Raw genomic sequence first — 22,498 nt, forward strand, 5'->3', positions numbered from 1 at the left:
AGTATTTATTGTAGTGAAACCACAGAAGCACAGCTTCAGCTTAGAACTGTACAGACATACTTCCTCTTCTGCACATCCCTTCCAACAGCTCAGGTTCATATTACCCTGCCTGCACGGTGGGCAAAATCACTGTGCTAACCGGGCAGTAGGGGGACTGAAATAATCCCAACTGCTAGAGATACAGAACCGCTGCTTAAACTTTGGAACATTAAAGTCCACTTCTAGCTGAACTGAAGAATCAAAGATAATGAAATGAAAAGAAAGGATTCTCAGGCATGTTAAATAAGCTGATGAAAGTTTGCCTCGAAGAATATAGACACAGAATATTCAGAAAGTATGCAAACTTCACTTACTCTAGGGTAGGTTTTGTTTGTGACCATCCGTAAAGAGAGTGGACATCGTAGTGTCTAGCTGGGGTACCATCTGGAAGATACTGTTGACCTTCCATGCATGGAGTTTTGACAAATAATCCATCTGACCGATATCCCAAATCTAGTGGAAGCAGAACAAAACCACTTAATAATAAACATTCAAATGTTTATGAATGATTAGAGTTACTTTTCCTTAATTTTCATCATTTCATAGTCATTCAGTCTCTTTTAGGCATGTACATTGTCATTTATTTATTTATAATTACAAAAATAGCATTTCCAAAATAGAATATTTCTAACATTCCTATTTAGGCATCTGATTCTCTAAATGTTAATAGCTCAGTTACAGATGTTCTTACTAAAGAGGCTCAAAGGGTACAAAGTATATTCAAATTCAGAAGACGTTGCAAATCTTTGGAAGCATCATCAGATCATCCGTATATACAGAGAGAATGGGTGTGACAGGGAGTATGATCTGTGTCTGCATATTAACCTCCTCGCAATTTCTTAGAAACTATTCATAATAACTGAAAACAAGAGTAAGCAACATGAGTATGTTAATAAACCATTAATAAAGAAATTACTAATTGGTACTGTACACAAGTACTGATGTAAAGCCAAGATAAGAATGCTAAGTATTTCAAGTATTTGTATAGATAACGGTAATTATCTGTTCTAGCTGTATTATATATATATTATTTATTCTAGCTGAATAGTAATGAGGAGACACAAGAATATTTTCTAAATTTTTAATTAATTGTATTATTAATCTGAGAAAACTGCAAAATAGAGAACTACATTCTTCACCATGCCTAGAGCAACGCACCTAGATCTCAAATAGGTATCAAAATCCATATGAAAGCAGCTAAGAATAACTTTATTTTAAAAAATGTCATGCAGTTACTGATCCCACTGAAATAGATGGGTTTAAAATATACCCATACTCTCAGAACTTAAGGGCCACTTTCAGTTAGGAGTTGTGGTCTTATATACCTAACTTCACATATTTATGCCACATACACCATATCAGAAATTACATAATAACTATAATGACCTAAAACTCTTAAGGAGTAATCAGACTTACGAGGCATATATGGTGGCAGATTTAAGATTTCATTTCTACAGCCCCCAATGGCACCGTTCAGAAAAGTTGCTGGTTCATTCATGTCCTAAAAACATAGAGCAAAACTTGATTGTATTTGCTTCAAACCTACAAAACACACTAAATTCTGTATTACAAACAAACAGCGTTGTAGAAGAAGCCCTTGCAGCTATAGTTTCAGTCTGCCATTCCATGTTTTCTTGACAAAATCACAGAATCTTAGAATCATAGAATAATTAGGGTTGGAAAGGACCTTAAGATCATCTAGTTCCAACCCCTTTGCCATAGGGAGGGATGCCTCACACCAGACCATATCGCCTGAGGGTCTGTCTACCCTGGCTTTGAGCACTGCCAGGAATGGAACATTTATCATTTCTTTGGGCAACTTGTTCCAGTGCCTCACCATCCTCACAGTAAAGAACTTCTTCCTTATACCTAACCTGATTTTCCCCTGTTTAATTTTAAACCCATTACCACTTGTCCTATCACTACAGTCCCTGGCATGGTGCAGGGACAAGGAGCTGCAAAGTGTTTCAAGGGAAGAACTGTGAGTCTGGCCTGTTTCCCCTGTGCAAAGAGTGTCACAGTGGAGGAAGAAAGTCAAATACCCTCTGAGCTTCATCAGTAGTACATATACTGTGTAATTTCTCTGCTAGTGTCTGGCAAAGAAAATTGAATTCATTTCTGCACTTACAATCCACATCCAATAACCCAGAAATTGAATTAATTTCTACACTTACAATCCACAGGCCATCAAACTTGATGCTTCTTGAGGGGTTGGTGGGATTGTTGTAGAACTCCAGGATTTCTCTCTTCCACCACTCTGCTGTGGAATTGCGCAAAAAGTCTGGGAAAGCAGCATGTGCTCCATAGAGCTGTAAAAATAGTAGAAAACCAAAACAGATACATGTTTGAAAGCGTCCTGTTACAATGTTGGAATTTGTTTAAAAAAACAAATAAGTTACTTCTTCATTAACTGTTTTGGTTCTGTTAGGAAGCGTAGTGAGTTTCAGCACCTTATTCTTCTCACCAGATTCGTCAACTAGTTTGCTGCTATTTTCCTTAATTCATGTGCTGTTCTGTCTATATTTGAATCAGTAAGCAAACCATATCAATATTTACCTGTATTTGGGTTTCCTCAGGCAGTGACTCATTGACTTCCACATCAGGAAGGAATGGCCAGACCTAATGTGACAAAGGACTATTATAAAATAATCAAACTACACTGAATGAGCATCAGCAACAGACAGATATAACAATTCTTCCCTGATATCTATGTGAATGAGAACACAAACTGAAGGCAATTCAATTTGTAGTATTTTTTACCTGTGTCATTTACATCCAGGTATGACCATGCTACTAACAGACTTTCCCCCCAAGGACAGCACTGAAGCCTAGGCTGACATGCTGTTTACTTGGATACAGCATGCCTCTTCTATCACCATTTTTTAAGAACAGTACCTTGGAGTATATAATGTCATTGGAATTGGGCCATTTTATGAAGACATCATCCTGCACACCTCTTGAGAAGGCAGGATAACTGGTTTCATTTCCAGAGATGGTTGGATCCTACAATGAAAACCACTTTTACCTGTATGCTCAGAAAACAATTTTAGAAATGCTGTTGAATACATTCTGCAATTTGTAATGATATATTGAAAGTTAAAAGTAGCATTCAAAACCAACCAGGATAATGATAAATCTCATTCCTTCTTCTTTTATTCTGTTAACCAGAGCTGGTAATCCAGCAAAGCGTGTGCCAATGGTGAAATCCAGTTGCCTTTCCATATAGTCAATATCTGCATATTGGACATCCTGTAGTTAATAAGTAAATAAATAAAAATAAATAAATAAATAAATAAATACATGAATGAATGAATGAATAAATGATAAATAAATGAATATATATATTTTTTCTTCTATTTTGCCAGATAGAAATTCATTGACAATCTGTGAAAACTTCTGACCTGTAAAATTGGTAGCAACTGTAACTTTAAGCTAAAGCTGTTAAATAAATTTTGCACACCCTATCAGCAAGTCCAGTACAAAATAAACCCTTTGCTGCTGCATCTAGTCTAAGGGTAGAAATTAACACATGAGAGAGAAAAACATCCTAGATTTGTACATACAGTTATGTACACAGAAACTGTACGTATGCTACCATATCTGTAAGGAAATTGCTGAAACAGCTGCTCTGTATTGAAAGAGTGATGTTTATTACATTTAAAATGAAGAGTCATATTCAATTTGTATATATATATATATATATATAGTATAATCTTGTTAGGTATGGGTCCTATTCCAACTTTCCCAGCAACAATCTGTGCCAAATCATAGCTGATAAGACACAGAGCAATATACCATAGAATCATAGAACCATACCACTGAAATGATGCTGATTCATTTCTTTTCTTTCTTGTTTCACTTGTTGACCATTGCTGTTTCATAACCAGCATGGCTAGAGCCCATGACTGACTAAGGCATCTGGGTGCTGCTTTGGTACGAATGATAAAGAAATTACAACAGCCTATGGCCTACATTTAACATGGCTTAAAGTTTACAGATGTATGAGGGCAATAATTTTAAACTAAAAAAGGGATATTTAGGCTTGATGTGACAGAAAAATTCTTTACATGAGGGTGGTAAAACACACAGGTTGCCCAGAGAGGTGGCAGATGTGCCATCCCTGGAGACATTCAAAGCCACACTGCATGTGGTTCTGGAAAACCTGATCGAGATGAAGATGACCCTGACGATTGCCAGGGGTTTGACTGGATGACCATTGAAGGTCCCTTCCAACCCAAACTATTCTGTGATTCTGTGTTCAGCTCTGGCATAAAAAAATAGTCTGTTCTACTCTACCATGGTGGGGGCTTTGATTCTGTGTTTTTAAATGGTCTTTATTGATACTAAGAAGACAAAAGTTCTGGCATGAGTTCAGATGTTAACTGCTACCAGCTTACATAGGGAATCCTCGCTGCCTTCATTTCCTCCACCACCTGGGCAATTTCTGAGTCATTCATGTATCCATAACGACACAACTGGAATCCCAAAGACCAGTAGGGTGGCATGACTGGTCGTCCAATAAGCTAAAAATAAGAAAGAATATTTGTGGTGAAGACATGAGATGAATAGAATAAACCAAACCAACCAACTAAAGAAACACTAGTTTGTAACACAGTAAGAATCCTACTGCAGTGTACTCCTGTACAACAAGTTCTGGAGTTGGGCCCAAAACCATGTAGAAGTCAAGGATTCCTCCTATGGTGCGGTATGTCAGGGCAGGTGTTGGCTGTAATGTCACATCTGGAAATGGAGAAATTGAAATGAGAAAAGGGTGCCTGGACTTGCCACTGTTGCAAAACAGTGATCATAAAAATAAAACACACTGAGAAAATAAATCTAAGTTTTTCTTACCCATTGCATTGCTGTTAAGCAATAGAACACCATGAGCATTGCTATCTTCTTCAAGAGCCATGTAAAATGGATGATGACCATAGGAATTCAACTCGTACTGAAAACGACAGAAAATACATATTAACAGGGAAATATCACAAGCATTCACTAACTTACATTTATTAATACATTTAATAAAAGATGAGACATGACTGCCAAATGTACAAGTAAACTCCAGAATTATATACTTAAACCCTACACACTTACAAAGCATACCTACAGAGCATCACTTTCAACTTCACAATTTGTGTCAGTTTTCTTCAGACTGACCAGGCAGAAAGGAAAGCAGAGATATTACTGCCTTTAACACTTGCTAACAAGAAAGTGCTTCACCAGGAGAAGATGCTAGTGGCATTCTGTTCACTTTACTCAAAAATATATTCCAATCTGAACTGGAAATTCAGCTATTTCATTGGTCATTCCCTCAAAACTGCAAACATGCTACTTCATAGGAAATAACATAGATATACACATAGACACAAGATTTCTGATTTACCTCTGTAAATACTAAATTAATCCCAAAGTAGTAGTTCTACTGACCCATGTCTACCTTTCAGAATAATTAGCTGAGAATAATAAAAAAAAAGAGGAATGTGCTATTATTTCTAAGCCATTTGTCATGTCATCTGACATCTGACTCCACACGCTGGTCTTGCTGGTCGCAAAGAATGTTTAGAGAAGACCATTGCAATTGAGACACCATCCAAATTATAAGCCATGATAAATACAATCAAAGCAAATATGTGTGTCCAGTACCAGCAGGCATCCACTGGACTTTAAAGTGCTGCTGGATACTTGCACACTTTAGGATCATTGATCCAAAAGCCACATTTGTTTCCACTTACAGTAGGAGGCTGATCCCTTGCGAACATTCCCCAGGAGTGCCAGCTCGTGTTGCGTCGAAATGTTGCGTGCTCATTTTCTCCAAGTCCATATATATATTGGGATGGTAAACGAGTAGAAATCTGAATGAACATGTCACTGAATGTGAAGGTGGGTAGCTGTGAATCCCAGCTAAAGTGGAAAGAAGAAAATAAAAGCAAGAATACAGTGTTTTCAGGGCTGTGTTTAGCTGACACTTTTTGGGGGCTACATTTTTTTCCCTGAAAAATCTCTTTCTTCAGTAAAGGTAGAATAAATCTGTTATGGTGATGGAGAAAACTTCAAGCATATGAAATGGGGATGTCTAAGAATTTGATACACAGTTTAGAAATGCAAAGTCCTCTGTGTCTCTCACAGACAAATATACACAGGCATCATGCACACCAAGTTGCATCATATTTTGTCAGTTTAGTGAAAAAAAAATGTTTCAGGAGATTATAATCCTATTTTCCTCCCAGAATGATCCTTGTTGTCAAATGGTATATAGTAAATAATGTGCTTTTTACAGTTCACTGGACTTTTTGTGCAGATTACACTGAAACTGTATTTGTTGCAAATCAGCATGTTTAGAGTCAGAAAACAAACTGCACCCTGATGGTGCTCTACCAAAGGATGACATCATTCTAAGACATTGATTTGTAGTTTGAATGATTACTCTTGTTGGCAAAAAGGAACTCAGCTTGCAATGAAGTTTTGGGTACTTAAAAAAAAATTACATAAGATTTTAATTATTTTTTTTATAAAAACCATAACACATACAACTGCTAACATCATTGTTCTGTTTTCTAGATCCAAATTCATCTTAATCAAGGAAAACAATGAAGCTCCTATCAGATTTATTGGCTGTTGTATTACCAAAATCCAGCTGCAAGCTAGTTAATACACTATTATTTTTTTTCGTAACCATTCGTAGCTGTATCCTGGGCTGCATCAAAAGGAGCATGACCAGCAGATCAAAGGAGGTGATCCTGCCACATTTCTCTTGTGAGACCTCACTTGGAGTATTGTGTGCAGTTCTGGTGTCCTCAACATAAAAAGGACATGGGACTGTTGGAACAAGGCCAGAAGAGGGCCATAAGGATGATCAAGGGACAGGAGCACCTCCCGTATGAGGATAGGCTTAGAAACTTGGGGCTGTTGAGCCTGGAGGAGAGAAGGCTGCGTGGAGACCTCATAGCAGCCTTCCAGTATCTGAAGGGGGCTATAGGGATGTTGGGGATGGACTCTTCATTAGGGACTCTAGTGACAGGACAAGGTGTAATGGGTTAAAACTTAAACAGGGGAAGTTTAGATTGGATATAAGGAAGAAATTCTTTCCTGTTAGGGTGGTGAGGCACTGGAATTGTTTGCCCAGGGAGGTTGTGAATTCTTCATCCCTGGTGGTGTTCAAGGCCAGGTTGAACAAAGCCTTGGGTGACATGGTTTAGTGTGAGGTGTCCCCACCCATGGCAAGGGGGTTGGAACTTGATGATCTTAAGGTCCTTTCTTGCCGTAAGTATTCTATGATACTAGGCAGTGTTCTCATACAGTGCTATGGTGAAACAACCTCCACTGGAGCAGCATCTGGCATTTGGCAGACAGAACCATTTCATGGGAAGGGTACAAGTGTGAGTCTTAACTTGTTTAGAACACAGTACACAAGGAAATGGTTTGGCTTGAAAAGAGCTAACTAAACCAACTGAAATAAAATAAAATTACTGTGGCTTACATGATTCTTCCTGTGCTTCTGCGACGAATTTGTATGCCAAATGGTTTTTTCTGAACAGATACTTCATAGAGTCGTTCCTCATCTGTGCTTGTTGGGGAGCTTGGGAGATTTAGTGGTACTGGAACCTCATATCGTGCATTTTGATAATCATAGATCTATAAAGTAAAAGTCAATTCATTTCAGTGAATGAGTTCTTTGAAATCTTATCTGTAGTAATAGAAATCTGATCTGATAGAAAATTGTTGAAAACACCGAGTGTTTTTTTTTAGTATGTATTCTTTAACCAATTCATTCACAGTAGTTTGTTTGGGGAAAAAGAAACAAATCTAAAGGATCTCTTTTGGATCAGGAATGGATTGTCCAGTTTTTTATATTAATTTTAAAAATACACCTGTATTTTAAATATATATGTATGTAGAGTGAATATCTTTTTGATTCATCTTTTAGACGACTTTGAGAGATTCTTTTTAAAGTTTCTTGTATTCTGAAAGCTGACGGGAGTAAAGTTTTTTATGCCTGACTGCTTTAATGCTTCACAATTATTTCAGTGTTATTAGTCACAGTAATAAATTATATTCTGAACAATAGTGCATTAAAAATTTTAGAACAGAAGTAAAATGATTAACTTAAAAATCAACAGTGATAATAGGGTTCAAGGCCAGGTTGGATGAGACCTTGGGTAATATGGTTTAGAGCGAGGTGTCCGTGCCCGTGGCAGGGGGGTTGGAACTTGATGATCTTAAGGTCCTTTCCAACCCTAACTATTCTATGATTCTATGATTCTATAATATTTATAGATCAGTTTACCTGTATATTAATAAAAGGCCTTCAGTTCCAGAGTTTGTGGTTGACATTTTAGATATACATTGACATTATACCTTTGATTCATATAATTTCATTGTAAAACTGAGTACAAAATTCTAGGACAAAAAATATGCAAGCTAAGAGCAGTAACGATTTATTAGAAGGAGAAACGTATCTAGGTAAGGGTTTACATTCTGTGTAATATAAAACTGACTAGAAAAAAGACCTTATAATTTCTATAAATAAGGCTGTTTTTAACAACGGGACATTGCATACTCTTAGAAATTGTGGAATGACATTACCTTAAATTGCAGCATGTGGTTAAGGTGATATTTCACCTCCAAGCGTAGTGTACTAATTGGGGTAGTGTAACCCTCATTAGCTTTGGTGTTGGCACTGTTAAAAATGAGGTTGGCTGTCAAACCTGATGAGGTGTATTCTACTTGGTCTACAGAATAAGCATTGTCAGAGCTGTAATAGCAGGATGGAATACCCGGGCCTGATGTTTCCTGTTGTAAATAGAAATAAGTTACAGGTTAGTGAGCTACACTGGCTTGCTGCATTTTTTGTTAGCTATTAGCATGGAATCCAAAGTTTCCATTTTTATCAGATATCTATCCAATGTAGAATTTGTGGAAAAAAACTTACTCAACTAGTGAAGAGAACCCACTCTATCTCTACACTAAATCAGATATAAACAAACAATCCAGTCAAGGCTGCACAAATAGTTCAGTCAGGAAACTGAATGCTTGCACTATGAAGGTGAATTTAACTTCCCCGTATCTGTGATCTTCAGCTCAATCTCACAACATAGCTTAGTTTTGGCCTCTTAGAATTCCTAAAGCTTCCTCCCTTTTAAACCCACTGCTCTCTGGTCACTGTCTGCCTTTAAGGGGGTGTGCCCAAACCCCATTAGATATTCAGCTGAAACCTTTCCATTGGGTTTATTCACACAAATTACCCTTAAAATAGCCACTAAGAATTACATCTTATTTATCAAAGATCTCCTGACAGCAAGATCAAAATTACTTTCAGTTTCTTGCTACATTTGAACATAAACACTCAAACTAGGTATTCTGAGGTCAGATGAGCTGTTGAATGTTAATGCGTTAGCCTTCCATTTCTGGATATTTGCCATCAATCCTGCCTAGTTGTTCACATGAAAGTATGTCTGTTTTGCACATTTTGTTAATGAATATTTATTCATCTGCTTTTACCAAAATCAAAGCACCTTTCAACCTGAGCAAGCATTCAGAACATACTCAGTTCATAACAGGACCAGAGTTTGATTTCACAGTCATATCCAAATGTCCAAAATTAAAAAAAATATTCCTAATAGTGCAACAAAACCAGGACAGTCCCAACAGCCACTTCAGCTGTTGCTGGTTCAAGAGTAGTTAGCAGAAATTTTGGTCTTCATGGTTAGGATGTATGTCCAGGTTGTAAAATTTAGATTTAGAGGATCATGGAGTAATTTAGTTGGAGGGATCCTCTAAATTTTAACCGTACCAGGGCACACAGCTCCCATATAATATCCCATTAATATCCCATGCGATATTAATGAATGAAGCTCTGTTAAAGAACTGCATGTCAGAGATTGATTTCAAAATAGCTCCTCAACATGGGAATACGCAATTAAGTTCACATAAGAGTCAAATTTTTTTGTGGATTTAAGGATTTTCTCCCAAACTGAGATCCAGAGTAATCAGTTTGACTTAAAGTATGCTTGAGTGACTAAGAAGATGCAACAAAAGTGATACAACTTGCAGGCCACAGTGAAAGTGAAACAGAAGAAGTAGCTGAGGATATTATTCTATTTTTTCATAACTCTAATATAACTTTTTTGTCAAAAAAATGCCACATTTTAGCTTGGTTTCTGAAAGACTTCAGAAGAACTTATATGATTGGCAGCTATGTTAATTTTAGTGAAGTAAATAACATCTGCTAGTACAGCTGATGTCTGCACCCCCATTTTATTTAAATCTGACAAATCTGATGGACTATTTTTGTTTTCCACTGTAACTATAAAGAGAAAGCTATCATCCTGGTAATGTTTCTGTCTCATGAATTTAGAGAAATTATTTTTGCTTACATCCCAAACACAGCCAAGTTGTTCACATTTTTCTCGTGTTGGATTGGGACTGGGATAACAGTCAAATCTTTCATTGACACTCAGTTGTTGAGTCCATTGTACTGTGTAAGATTTTCCTAGTTCAAGCTGAAGTCCTGTTATATGAGCAACCTGTAAATATTAAACAATAAACAGTTAACAAATCCCACATCACATCCATTTGCCCTTCAGTCAGTAGAAAGCACATTTTGTTAATATCAATTTACAAAAAAACTTCTTGTGTAATATTTGATGTAGTCTCACTTATACAAACACACACAACTGATTTGCTTGCAGATAAAATATTAAGAATAAAATATTAAGAATAAAAAATAATAAAAAAAGAGCCAATCCCACAGCTTCCTTGGAATAAAGCAGGGATAAATGTAAGGGCACAGCTCCTTCACTTTTAGAAATATGAATGCAAGAGGTAAGAAAAAATAGTTTTATTTTAATTCAGCAACTGAGATAATAGGTAATTCAGGTGCTTGCAATAATTAAGAAGGGTATACAATGCAAATTGAAAGCAATGCTAGAGCTATCCTTAGCATGGGAAAGCACTTGCATGAAAGCTTTCCACTAGCACCAGCGCACTCGCTTTGCACATGAATGCACTGTGTTGCACTTTTCCAGATTCACCTTGTGAAAAATTCTGAATGAAGTGATAAAGGAGTTTTAAACAGTGTAATTTTGTTTTAAAAATCAATGCATAAATATTCATTTAAAACATAAGCATTCGTAACCATCCTCCAATATAACACGAAATCATAAAAGGTATTCCTTCTCTTAGATGTTAACTGTTGCTGTATGAATAACTGCATAACAAAACTTTCTGTTGCACAGAAGGTCTGAGAAAAAAATGGAGAAGCAGTTTCTGTGCAGCTGAGTTGAATGCAATTGTACTTTTTTTCTGTAACAAAATGGATGTCATATTTCATTGAAATGACATGACGACTGAGTGCTGTCCTTTGTAACATATAAAGTGGTGCAATTTCATAGATGTTTACTTTCTGTTTTCCCATTCTTGTGTTACCTTTTCTGAAGGATAATAGGTGATATTATATGGGGAATTTTTCACAACATTGTTCTGAGATACAGTAACTGCTGTTATTTCCTGAAGGGATCCCAATATCTTGATTTCTTCAAACATCAACTTGTTTGGATCAGCATAATTGCTGTTTATAGCAGTCATAGTTAGAATGTTCTGAAAAAAAAAAAAATAGTGAGCAAATTTTTATTAAAAAACCCTGTCAAAATACTCTTGATTTAGCAGGTTTTTTTCAAAATCTTATTTTGCAGAACTACGTAAGCCAGTAGTTTTTTCCCTAACATATTAATTATTAACCTACTTATTGTCACAATAATGCTTCTCACCATGTGTATAATATGCTTCATAGTTGTGTTGCAGATTCCTTTTCTTGTTTGTTTCAGAAATAAAAAAAGGCTGGCAGTTGTCTGTTACAGGCAGTTAACCTCTACTCTACTGTGATCTTGTGGGGTTCTAACAAGTGAAGGTTCGCATTCAATTTCCCTGATATAAAAATACCAGTTCCAAGTCAATTTCATTCCTTATTATATTAAAAGTCCAAACAATGGATCTGTACTGTGGCTGGCACATGTACCAGTGTGCAACTTCCTTATTGCTCTCCACGTGAAAGTTTATGTTAATTTTTAATTCAACAACATTACAGCCAACTAATGATTTGGTTATAAGAGTCTCAAACTCCAACAGTGACTGAGGCTTCCTATCTACTAATGATTACATGATTAAAAAACCCTCACTAATGCATGTGCTTCACTCCCATGTTCTCATGCATTCTTTCTCAGTTACTGCCCTGGTGTTTCACCATGGCAAAGAATAACTTTAGCAAAAATTATTGCTATTATTATACTTAAAATATGCTATCGTATCACTTGGAGTCCTTGTCATATGGTATCTAGGGTCAATATTGAATAGAAACACTAGTTGGACTTCACTCTGCCATAAATTAACCCTGCCAAGGACATTTCAGTTTAAAAAAAAACAAAACCCTAAAACATAGCCTTGAAGTAGATTCTGTGGGTACAGACAAGCCGTACGTCTCCCTCACTCTTTGAAAACATTCAGCTATATTTTTACCATATTAAAAGATTTTTTCAGTATTTTGGGAATCACAAAGATTACATTCACCACCTTCTGGCCTCTGTTTTAACTACCTCAGATGTTTTGTATTCCTCTCATTCAATAAATGTTGTTGCTGAGTTTATTATTCTTAAATAGAATTTCCATAGATTCTTATGTTAACTCGGAAAATTAAAACCAGCAGATTTTAATGCCAGTTAAAATGACAGTGCTTTGAAAATGACTTATCTTTGATTTTCCAAAATATTTTGCTTTGAAAAGTGCAAGGTCCTACACCTGAGTCAGAGCAATCCCAGGCACAGCTACAGGCTCGGCAGAGAAGAGATTCAGAGCAGCCCTAAGGAGAAGGACTTGGTGCTGGTCGATGAGAAAATGAACATGAGCCAGCAGTGTGTGCTTGCAGCCCAGAAAGCCAACCATATCCTGGGCTGCATCAAAAGGAGTGTGACCAGGAGGTCAAAGTGATCCTGCCCCTTTACACTTCTCTCGTGAGACCTCACTTGAAGTATTGTGTGCAGTTCTGGTGTCCTCAACATAAAAAGGACATGGATCTGTTGGAGCAAGTAGAGAGAAGGGCCACGAGGATGATCAGGGAAGTGGAGCACCTCCCATATGAAGATAGGCTGAGAAAGATGGGGCTGTTCAGCCTGGAGAAGAGAAGGCTGCGTGGAGACCTCATAGCAGCCTTCCAGTATCTGAAGGGGGCCTATAGGAATGCTGGGGATGGACTCTTCATTAGCGACTGTAGTGATAGGACAAGGGGTAATGGGTTAAAACTTAAACAGGGGAAGTTTAGTATGGATATAAGGAGGAAATTCTTTCCTGTTAGGGTGGTGAGGCAATGGAATAGGATGCCCAGGGAGGTTGTGAATTCTCCATCCCCGGCAATGTTCAAGGCCAGGTTGGACGAGGTCTTGGGTGATATGGTTTAGTGTGAGGTGTCCCAGCCCACAGCGGTGGGGTTGGAACTTGATGATCTTAAGGTCCTTTCCAACCCTAACTATTCTAGGATTCTATGATTCTTAGTAAATCTTACAGGAGAATGAGAAGGGAGAAAAGAAAGTTCCTTGAAGGTACTGCTGCTAACAATGAAAATTTTTGTACAGTCTTTTAAAATAAAATACTTACATTGGAAACTGTGAACTCATAGTAAATGTAGGCTGCACTGTCAATTGTACCTAAAAGGTAAAGAAAGAAGTTTACATTTGCAGTGTGGAAAGGAACAGCATTAAAACCAAGACTGTGCCATTACAAGAGACCAATAGATTTCTAATTATAATTATTACTGCATTCAGAATAATGTTTTTTTGAGAAACAGAAATGTCTCCTTCAATTTTTCCTTAGGCCAGTCTCCCAGGATGTCTAATTTTCCACATTTCCCAAAAATTCATTGAAACCATCTTTTCTGAAATGTACTGTTTATTTTATTTTATTTTACTGTTACAACTTCTTACCTTGTTTTAAATGTAGATGAATGGCTAGAAGCTAATCCTTTAAAATACCCTAAACACTGCTTTTTATGCAAAAATGACAATAATAATAGCAACAGTCTCTACCACAGAACCATAAGAGAGGAAATAATGCACATCCAGGGAAAAAAAATCCAAATGTTGATTCAATCTGGTATTTTTTCCACAACATACATAACGGAAAATACTGTCATTGCAAACAAATTGTAAACAGTTTCCCTGAAGAGAGTGCAACCTGTAAGTTTTGGTCAGGAAATAAACTCACAAGATGTTTTATTGCTTTGTTGCTTAACAGAAGTGAGTACAATAACAGTTTTGTTATTTTAGGCCTTGACAAAGGAGTACATAGAGCTGTCACCCATACCTATAGCAGCCACCCAAGGCCTTCAATACTTATGGCAGCACTAACCAGACAAATCACAGCACTATTTCTTAAAAGCATCCCAAACTTCCACAAAACTAAAAATAAAGAAATAGAGGCTTGAGTATTCTTCTGGGTGATATGATTGGTACAATGAAAATAACAAATGAGAGATCCTCAGGTTGAATGCATACTGTAGAGAACAAGGTAGCTATGCAATTAGGAAATGGGAATGCAGTTTTGAAGGCCAAGACCTTCCTGCTTTCATGGAAGCTGAGTTGGAGCCCTGGGCCCTGCACAAGTGAAACAAACATATTGTGACAAAGGATGAAGGTAGCTTTTAGCAAAAGGAGAATAAACCAGAGAAACTAGACCACTTAAGTGTCTAGAAGAAGGTGATTAGTTGTATCGGAAGATGTTAGTCTTTTGTTAGTTGTATCTGAAGTAAGAATGTACAAATTCAGATACTGCTGTGGATTTACGACAGTGAGGTTAACTCCTATGGGACAATCTCTGTCATCTCCTGAATATCTCCTAAACATCTCTTCCAGAAACCACGCATGCATAGGCAGACACCTGGTGTATAAAATACTTCCATGAATTACTTCCTGCAGGACCTCTAACTAATTTTCAGGATTATAAATTAAACACAAATAATATTTCATGTTGTTACTTGCATTAGCAAAAATATAAGCATTACTTATTTTTACCTCAATAGTAGCATGACTCCAACTTCATTTTTATCTGTACATTCCTATTGTTGCCAATTTCCTGTTTTTTAAACTATGCTTTATTCAGTGTATCTAAAGGAAACTCTGGCACTTTTGCCACTAATGGCAGTCTATGGATACAGCACTGATGCACGAATGAGGAGATTGGGTCTGCTTGAAATGCAACACTATGAAGGAGCATACAGCATAAACCAAAATCCTTAGCTCTGAATGCTATGGTTTGTTACAAATAAAACAATAAATTCTGTGAACTACAAGTCCTTCAATCCCTTTATACAAGCCTGAGAATTTTGTAAAAATTCTTCAAAAAATCATTTCAGAAGAATCCTTTGAACTGTCTGGTGACTTTTCCAAAAAGTGTGTACTAAAAGACAAAGGTTGCAAAAGCACCCTAAGGTGCTTAGGTTTAGACACTTCATTTTCCAAAATTTCCATCATCTCAAGGTTAAAATGAAGTATATGTCTACAGATATATAATGGAAAAGCTTTTTCCCATTGCTTGAGAATGACCTCTGCTTTCCTTAAACATGCATGTATTCCATGCATAAATTTAACTTCATATTAAAGCCTTGTGTTGTTTGTTCGGTTTTAATTTTAACTTCAGCTGAATTAAACAGTGACCTTAATCTTAGAACAAGAAAAAAGGAACGTGTGTTATAAATTGTTTGAAAGAAAAAAAAATGATTGGTGAGGTAAGTGCTGTCATCACCAGTTCAAAATAATAACTGCCTTCTCCAAGTGAGAGAGGAGCCAATGCAGAGAGGTGCAATGCTGGACCTTGTTCTCACCAATAGGGAGGGTCAGGTGGGGAATGCAAAGCTCAAGGGCAGCCTTGGCTGCACAGACATCAAATAGAGGATTTTAAGATCCTTAGGGCAGCGAGGAGGGCGCACAGCATGCTCAGTACTCTGGAATTCCAGAGGACAGACTTTAGCATCCTCCAGGATCTGCTTGGTAGAGTAACATGGAATAAAACCCTGGAGGGAAGAGAGACCAAGAAAAGATGGCTAATGAACGATGCATACCAACAAAATGAAAGTCAAGCAAAAATGCCAGGAGGCCTATGTGGATGAACAAGTAGCTCCTGCACAGCCTCCAGCACAAGAAGGAAGCCTACAGAGGGTGGAAGCAAGTTCACATAGCCTGGAAGAAATCTAGAGAAATAGTCAGGGCAGCAATGGATCAGCCTAAGAAAGCTGAATTCCTCACAGAATTAAATCTGACCAGGGATATCAAGGGCAACAAAAAAAGCTTCTGTAGGTACAGTCAGTGATAAAGGGAAGGCTAGGGAAAATGTGGGTCCTCTCCAGAAAGAAACAGGAGACCTGGTTACCTGGGATATGCGTAAGGCTGGGGTATTCAATGATTTTTTGGCCTAGGTCTTCACTAGCAAGTGCTCCAGCCACACAGCTCAGATTACAGAAGCCAAAGGCAGGGACTGGAGGAATGAGAAACCACACACTGTACGATCATATCAGGTTCATAACAATCTAAGGAACCTGAAGGTGCATAAGACCAGAGAACCTGATGAGATGCATCAGCAGGTCCTGTGGGAACTGGCACATGAAGTGTTTAAGCCACTGTCCATCATAGTTGAGCAGTCGTGGCAACCCAGTTAAGTTCTTGTTGACTGGAAGAGAGGAAACGTAACCCCCATTTTTAAAAAGGGGAAAAAGGAAGACCCAGGGGACTACAGACTGCTAAATCTCAACCTGGTGCCCAGCAAGATCATGGAGCAGGTCCTCCTGGAAACTATACTCAGTCACGTGGAAAATAAGGAGGTGATGGATGACAGCCAACATGGCAAAACTGTGCTTGACAAACTTGGTGGCGTTCTGTGTACGGTCACAGTGTTGAGAGATAAGGAAGAGCCACTGATGTCTAATCCACCTGGACTTGTACAAAGCATTTGACACTGTCCCACATGACATCCTCATCTCTAAAGAGAAGTGACATGGATTTGTCAGATGGGCTGCTTGGTGGATAAGGAATTGTCTGGAGGATCACACTCAGAGTTGCAGTCAACAGTTCAATGTCCAAGTGGACCACTGACAAGTGGCACTCCTCACAGGTTAGTTGAGACCTGCACTGTTTAATATCTTTAACAATCTTGAGGGATGGACCTGTTCAGACCTCATGAAGTTCAACAAGGCCAAGTGCAAGGCCCTGCAATTGCCCCCAACCTGAGCTGGGGCAATCCCAAGTGCAAATACAGGCTGGGTGGAGACTTGATTGAGAGCAGATGTAAGGAGACAGACTTGGGGGGTGCTGGTTGACAGGAAGCTCAATGTGAGCCAGCAGTGTCTGCTTGCACCCCAGAAAGCCTACTGTATAGTGGACTGCAATAAAAGGAGTATAACCAGCAAGTTGAGGGTGGTGATTCTCCACGCCTATCCTACAAAGACATGCTGACAGAGCTGGTGGTGTTCAGCCTGGAGAAGAAAAGTCTCCAGGGAGACCCCAGAGCAGCCTTTCAGTACCTAAGAGCCAACAAGAAACCTGGAGAGGGACTTTTTGTAAGTGACAGGATAAAGGACAATGCTTTAAACTAGAAGAGGGTAGGTTAAATATTAGGAAGAAATTTTTCACTATGAGGGTGGGGAAAAACTGTAACAGGTTGACCCAAGAGGCTGTGGCTGCTGAAGTGTTCAAGACTAGGATGGATGTGGCTTTCAGGAATGACTCTGAGATTCCGTGATCCTGGTCTAGTAGGTGTTCCTGCCCATGGAAGGTGGTTGGATCTAGAAGATCCTTAATGTTCCCCCTAGTCCAAACCATTCAGTGAGTCTATGATCACAAGAAACAATGCTGACAGGCCTTGCATATTTAGAGTCCGAGGAGGAAACAAGTTCTCTGGCCTCTTTACTAAAAGAGAGGTTTGTAACATGACAAATATATCCCATACAAGCTTACTCACACGCTTATACATCACTATGCTTTGGAAATCACATGGCATGAAAACAGTTGGCTTCAGCACCATAATTTGGAGGTAAAAAAATTTCTGCTCTTTTCATAAGCAATTTAAATAATTCCAGGAGGTGCTAGTTTTTAATCTTCTACCAATTCTTAGCATCAAACACTGATTATTTGCATTCTTGCCCCCGTTGAAACCAATCTCTATGTATGCCAGAATATGGCTTGACATCATGGTTTAACAGTCAGCATGTCAATGTAGCGAACATTTATGTATTTAAGGCCATAGTGAAACCCGAACAAGTGAAAACTAAATCAATAACAATTACAGCTTCCCTATTAAATGTGGTGAAAAGGTAATGCTCATGTATTAATAAGATGATTCAATATTCACAATGTCTTCTTCCTGCTCCATGAAATCAGCAGGAGGATTGAAACTTGTATGCATTAATGTTTTGCTAATAATACTTATTTCACAATTGTTAACTGCTCACCTGTAGATTCTCCATCATCCCAGAACAAGTTCCCAGAAGCAGCATTATTGTCATCCAGAGCAATTATAAGTCCCATTGGATTCTTGCGGCTGTTGAAAGAGAGATTTTCTGTCTTACATCTGTAACAAATATCAAACCAGTCTGAATGCATCCTTCATGTTCATTTTGAGAATGTGACGCTTAACAGGGCTGCAATACTTTGAGAATTACCTTAGATTAGCCCTGGGCTGCCTTTCTTTTTTATGTCAATTTATTAAAACACATGGCAAGTTTACAAAATGCTATGCAAATAAACCTGGAATTAATCACTGCACCTGTAATGTAAACACTTGTGGAAGTGAAGTGTGGCTCACAGTTACCCCCATATTTCAAGGTGAAAATGCAAAATACAATGGGCTGCTACTGGTTTGTAACCTGAAAGTCCCAAGGCAGGTCTTGAAAAAACAGATAAAACCACCCAGTTTTAAGACATACCTGGCAACTGTTGTGTTAGCTGGTTGTTGAGTAGGGTAGACGTAGCCTCCTCGCAAATGGAGTCCCATTTTGTCTGCTGGCAGGTACATATCAGTCCATTCTTTTCTCACTGAGATTTTTGCTCCCTTATTGACAGGGAATTAAAAGAGAATGGGTACCTTGCATTACTCTTTGCTGTGAACTTTTTCTTATGCCATGAGTTTTATCTTAATGCTTCCTTTTAGAAAAGGCTCAAATTATGTAAATATCTACTTGCCAATGGGCATATAAAGGCATTGATTCATGCACTTAACCCACCGCCTTTCTTCCCTTATCTCACCATTTCCTTCCTGCAGGGTTTATTTTAGGTGTCTCTCACCAAAGCAGGGCTAAAAATCTTATGTCATCACATCTCCATTTACAAAATCTCCCCACAGCTTCCTCTGCATTTACTTACCGTATCATACTCATACCACACAGCATCAGGTATATATGCTCGAATTGAAACCACACCCTGAAAGATGAAAAAGAAATGATATCCAGAAAGGAAGAGAGCAATCCAGGCACAATTTCTGCAAAGCTGCTGGGAGGCCACTGAATCAATACTTTACAATGCAGCAGCTCATTGACTGCAACACAAAGTGACAACGCTTCAAATCCAGTAGCTCCTGTCATACCCACAAGTATCTCTGTGTCTTCTTTATTTCCCCCTTTTTGGAGCTGGCATCTTTCAGATTCTTCCTTTCATTTATGTATTTAATAAATGGTTTCGTTTTCTTCATGGTATATGTGTTACTGGCACTAGCAGTCACAAGTTACAAGATTCTGCCACAGAATTAGCTACAATCCGTTTTCTTGTTGCAGCTCAGACAAGCTGAAAATCAGCAAGAAAAGCTGATTCTGATGGAAATTCAGGGATAAAACAAAGTTGAGGTGAATCAGAATATCAGACCAGATGATTTTGAGTCCATGGAGGACTGGAAAGTAAGAGTTGGGTTTTATAGCACAAAGTGCAAGATTTTTCATTTCTGCAGTGATAAAACTGGAATAATAAATGAAGAGGAAAAAAAAAAAAAAGGAAAACTTAAGCTTGCTGGGAATCCCTCTACAGGCTGAAAACCTGAAAGTCCCATGCCCACTCTTAAAAAAAAAACACAACAAAACATAAAACCACTCAGTTTAAAGGCAAAACTTGCAACTGTTGTGTTAGCGGGTTATTGAATAGGGTATATATAACCTCCTCTCAAATGGAGTCCCAGTTTGTCTACTGGCAAGTACATATCAGTCCATTCTTTTCTCACTGAGATTTTTGCAAAAACCATGTTTGCACTGGTGATAGAGCTGTGGTAATGTTATTGAACAAGGCCCTTCGCAATCACTTTGCCCAAAGACTTTAGAGGTCTGCTCAAGACAAAGAACTGGACCAGAGCAAACTTCCTGGGATCCTTGGGGAAATGGCAGAGCCGACTTTTGTGGTTCAGCTTTTTGCAGCATTCAAAAGGAGGGGGAGTGTGATTTCAGCTGGAAAGACATATATAGTTGAGGATCTATAACCCTTAAGCTGAATAACGGAATTGTCACAAGACCAAACAGCAAAGGTTCAGAACTTGAAGGTGGTTTCTAACCACAGAAATAAAGGAACAGAAATAGTGTAACTGGGATTTTATGCTGCAGTCGCCTGTCAGAGAAAAGAGTTGGAGCTGGTGCCTCAAAGTATCCCTGTGCCCTGTGAAGTGGTCATGAGGTAGATACCAAAACAGCCAAACCTACCGGGTCAAGTACAGGGGAAATAAGCAGTCCAGGACCCCACAGGAACTGCTTATAGATATTCCACGTCTCTTCATCAGAGTAGAACCTGGGCAAGTGGGAAGGATATAGCAGTAACTGTGTTTAGGATCCATACTCTCATCAGCAAACCTAAGATTTCAGGGCAATAACTGTTTAGAATCATGACTGTAGAGTGTCATATCAAAATTACCTTTTTAAAGAAGTCTTAATAATTTAGTTGGTCTTTTTTATACATATGTGAAAGTGTAGGTGTGCATGTGTCCTTGATATAGCTTATTTAAGTGGTCCCAGGGAAAGAAACTATACATATTCTAATATGTATATTTATATATGCGTACATACAAAAAATAATAATTATATAAACATTTAATATTATATATTCATATAGTATAAATTAAATATTTAATACATATTATTATGGTGAATAATTTGGTAACCTGACAATAACATCTCATAGCACCTTCAAGATTGAGTGACATAACCCATGCATAGATGGAAAAATTACAGATAGTTTCTAATAACTTCAAAATGGTATTTAATGAACTGAGAAGTTCACAGAATCACAGAATAGTTTGGGCTGGAAAGGACCCTCAAAGATCATCTAATCCAACCCCCCTACAATGACCATGGACATCCGCATCTAGATTAGGTTGCCCAGAACTACATCCAGCCTGGCCTTGAATGTCTCCAGGGATGGCGCATCTCTTGGCAACCTGTTCTAGTTGTCTATATATATTCCAGTGTGCATTTTCACAGTCTTTAGAAAGTCCCTAACGATATTTAATGTGTTTCATTATCATAAGATTATCACAAAGGCTAATGAGTAAACTTACTCATGCAAAAGTGGCCGTACAACTGTGTCTCCTTGAGTATGAGCTTTATAAAAGAGTGTATACAGGTAGGGCAGCAAAGTGTAGCGAATGTTCAAGTAATGCTTAGAGGTTTTCACCAACATTGAATCAGGTCCAAATACAGCCGGATCCTGAGACTGAAAGCAAATATCATGGTGTTGTTATTATTGTTGTTTTTATTGTTATTATTATTTTCATCATGCATAAAACCCTCTGCCAAACATGATAAGTGGTGCTGTTTCATACAGGGAGAAATACAAAGGTGCACAGCTGCATGGTGTTCACCTTTTTGGTGCTGTAACTTAAGGTCCTAATCATAGAATCATAAAATCACAGAATCATAGAACAGTTTGGGTTGGAAGGGACCTTAAAGATCATCTAGGTCCGACACCCCTGACATGGGCAGGGATACCTTCCACTAGACCAAGTTGCTTAAAGCCCCTGGCCTTGAACACCTGCAAGGATGGGGAACCTACAACTTCTCTGTAAAGTTGTTCCACTGCTTTACCATCTTCACAGTGAGGAACTTCTTTACAATATCTAAATGTACCCTGTTCTATTCTAAAGCCATTACCCCTTGTGCTATAACTTGTAAAACTCTCCAGATTTCTTGTAGCCTCTTTAGGTACCGGAAAGCTGCTCTAAGGTCTACCCAGAGCCTTTTTTTGCTCCAGCTGAACAAATCCAGTTTTCTCAGCCTGTCTTCATAAGAGTGGTGCTCCAGCCCTCTCCAGCGGTACTCCTCTTGGCTGCCCATGTTTTGCATTGCATGTCCCTCATACCCATCTGTAAGGAGGGCACATCAGGGTTAGCCCAATTTTCATTCTAGTGTGCAGTCAGGTGTACACTAAAGGGCTCTTACAGTCAGTCAGATGGGTCTCGT

The 22,498-nt window shown here is 38.2% G+C and overlaps 1 protein-coding gene and 1 long non-coding RNA gene across 2 annotated transcripts in view; one reads left to right on the forward strand and one right to left on the reverse strand.

The window, feature by feature from the left end:
- Positions 1 to 22,498, forward strand: part of LOC133222193 (uncharacterized) — a 400,427-nt gene that overhangs the window by 71,675 nt on the left and 306,254 nt on the right. The window lies entirely within an intron of this gene.
- Positions 1 to 22,498, reverse strand: part of LOC133222190 (maltase-glucoamylase-like) — a 57,375-nt gene that overhangs the window by 14,230 nt on the left and 20,647 nt on the right. Inside the window, exons 17-36 of the mRNA XM_061371670.1 lie at positions 21,598 to 21,752; positions 20,747 to 20,831; positions 19,434 to 19,490; positions 18,998 to 19,122; positions 18,524 to 18,612; positions 13,684 to 13,733; positions 11,467 to 11,637; positions 10,416 to 10,565; positions 8,626 to 8,832; positions 7,520 to 7,674; positions 5,775 to 5,943; positions 4,891 to 4,987; positions 4,667 to 4,779; positions 4,437 to 4,562; positions 3,160 to 3,288; positions 2,935 to 3,042; positions 2,596 to 2,658; positions 2,214 to 2,348; positions 1,456 to 1,540; positions 354 to 492 (exon numbers count right to left, since the gene is read on the reverse strand). Of these exons, the coding sequence (XP_061227654.1) occupies positions 354 to 492; positions 1,456 to 1,540; positions 2,214 to 2,348; positions 2,596 to 2,658; positions 2,935 to 3,042; positions 3,160 to 3,288; positions 4,437 to 4,562; positions 4,667 to 4,779; positions 4,891 to 4,987; positions 5,775 to 5,943; positions 7,520 to 7,674; positions 8,626 to 8,832; positions 10,416 to 10,565; positions 11,467 to 11,637; positions 13,684 to 13,733; positions 18,524 to 18,612; positions 18,998 to 19,122; positions 19,434 to 19,490; positions 20,747 to 20,831; positions 21,598 to 21,752 (2,408 nt within the window). The remainder of the gene's footprint in view (positions 1 to 353; positions 493 to 1,455; positions 1,541 to 2,213; positions 2,349 to 2,595; positions 2,659 to 2,934; positions 3,043 to 3,159; positions 3,289 to 4,436; positions 4,563 to 4,666; positions 4,780 to 4,890; positions 4,988 to 5,774; positions 5,944 to 7,519; positions 7,675 to 8,625; positions 8,833 to 10,415; positions 10,566 to 11,466; positions 11,638 to 13,683; positions 13,734 to 18,523; positions 18,613 to 18,997; positions 19,123 to 19,433; positions 19,491 to 20,746; positions 20,832 to 21,597; positions 21,753 to 22,498) is intronic.

The sequence above is a fragment of the Neopsephotus bourkii genome, unplaced genomic scaffold (genome assembly GCF_033783945.1).
Source record: "Neopsephotus bourkii isolate Nb327-2 ecotype Australia unplaced genomic scaffold, CSIRO-AGI_Nbou_v1 NB_1574, whole genome shotgun sequence".
NCBI classification, from domain to species: Eukaryota; Metazoa; Chordata; class Aves; order Psittaciformes; family Psittacidae; genus Neopsephotus; species Neopsephotus bourkii.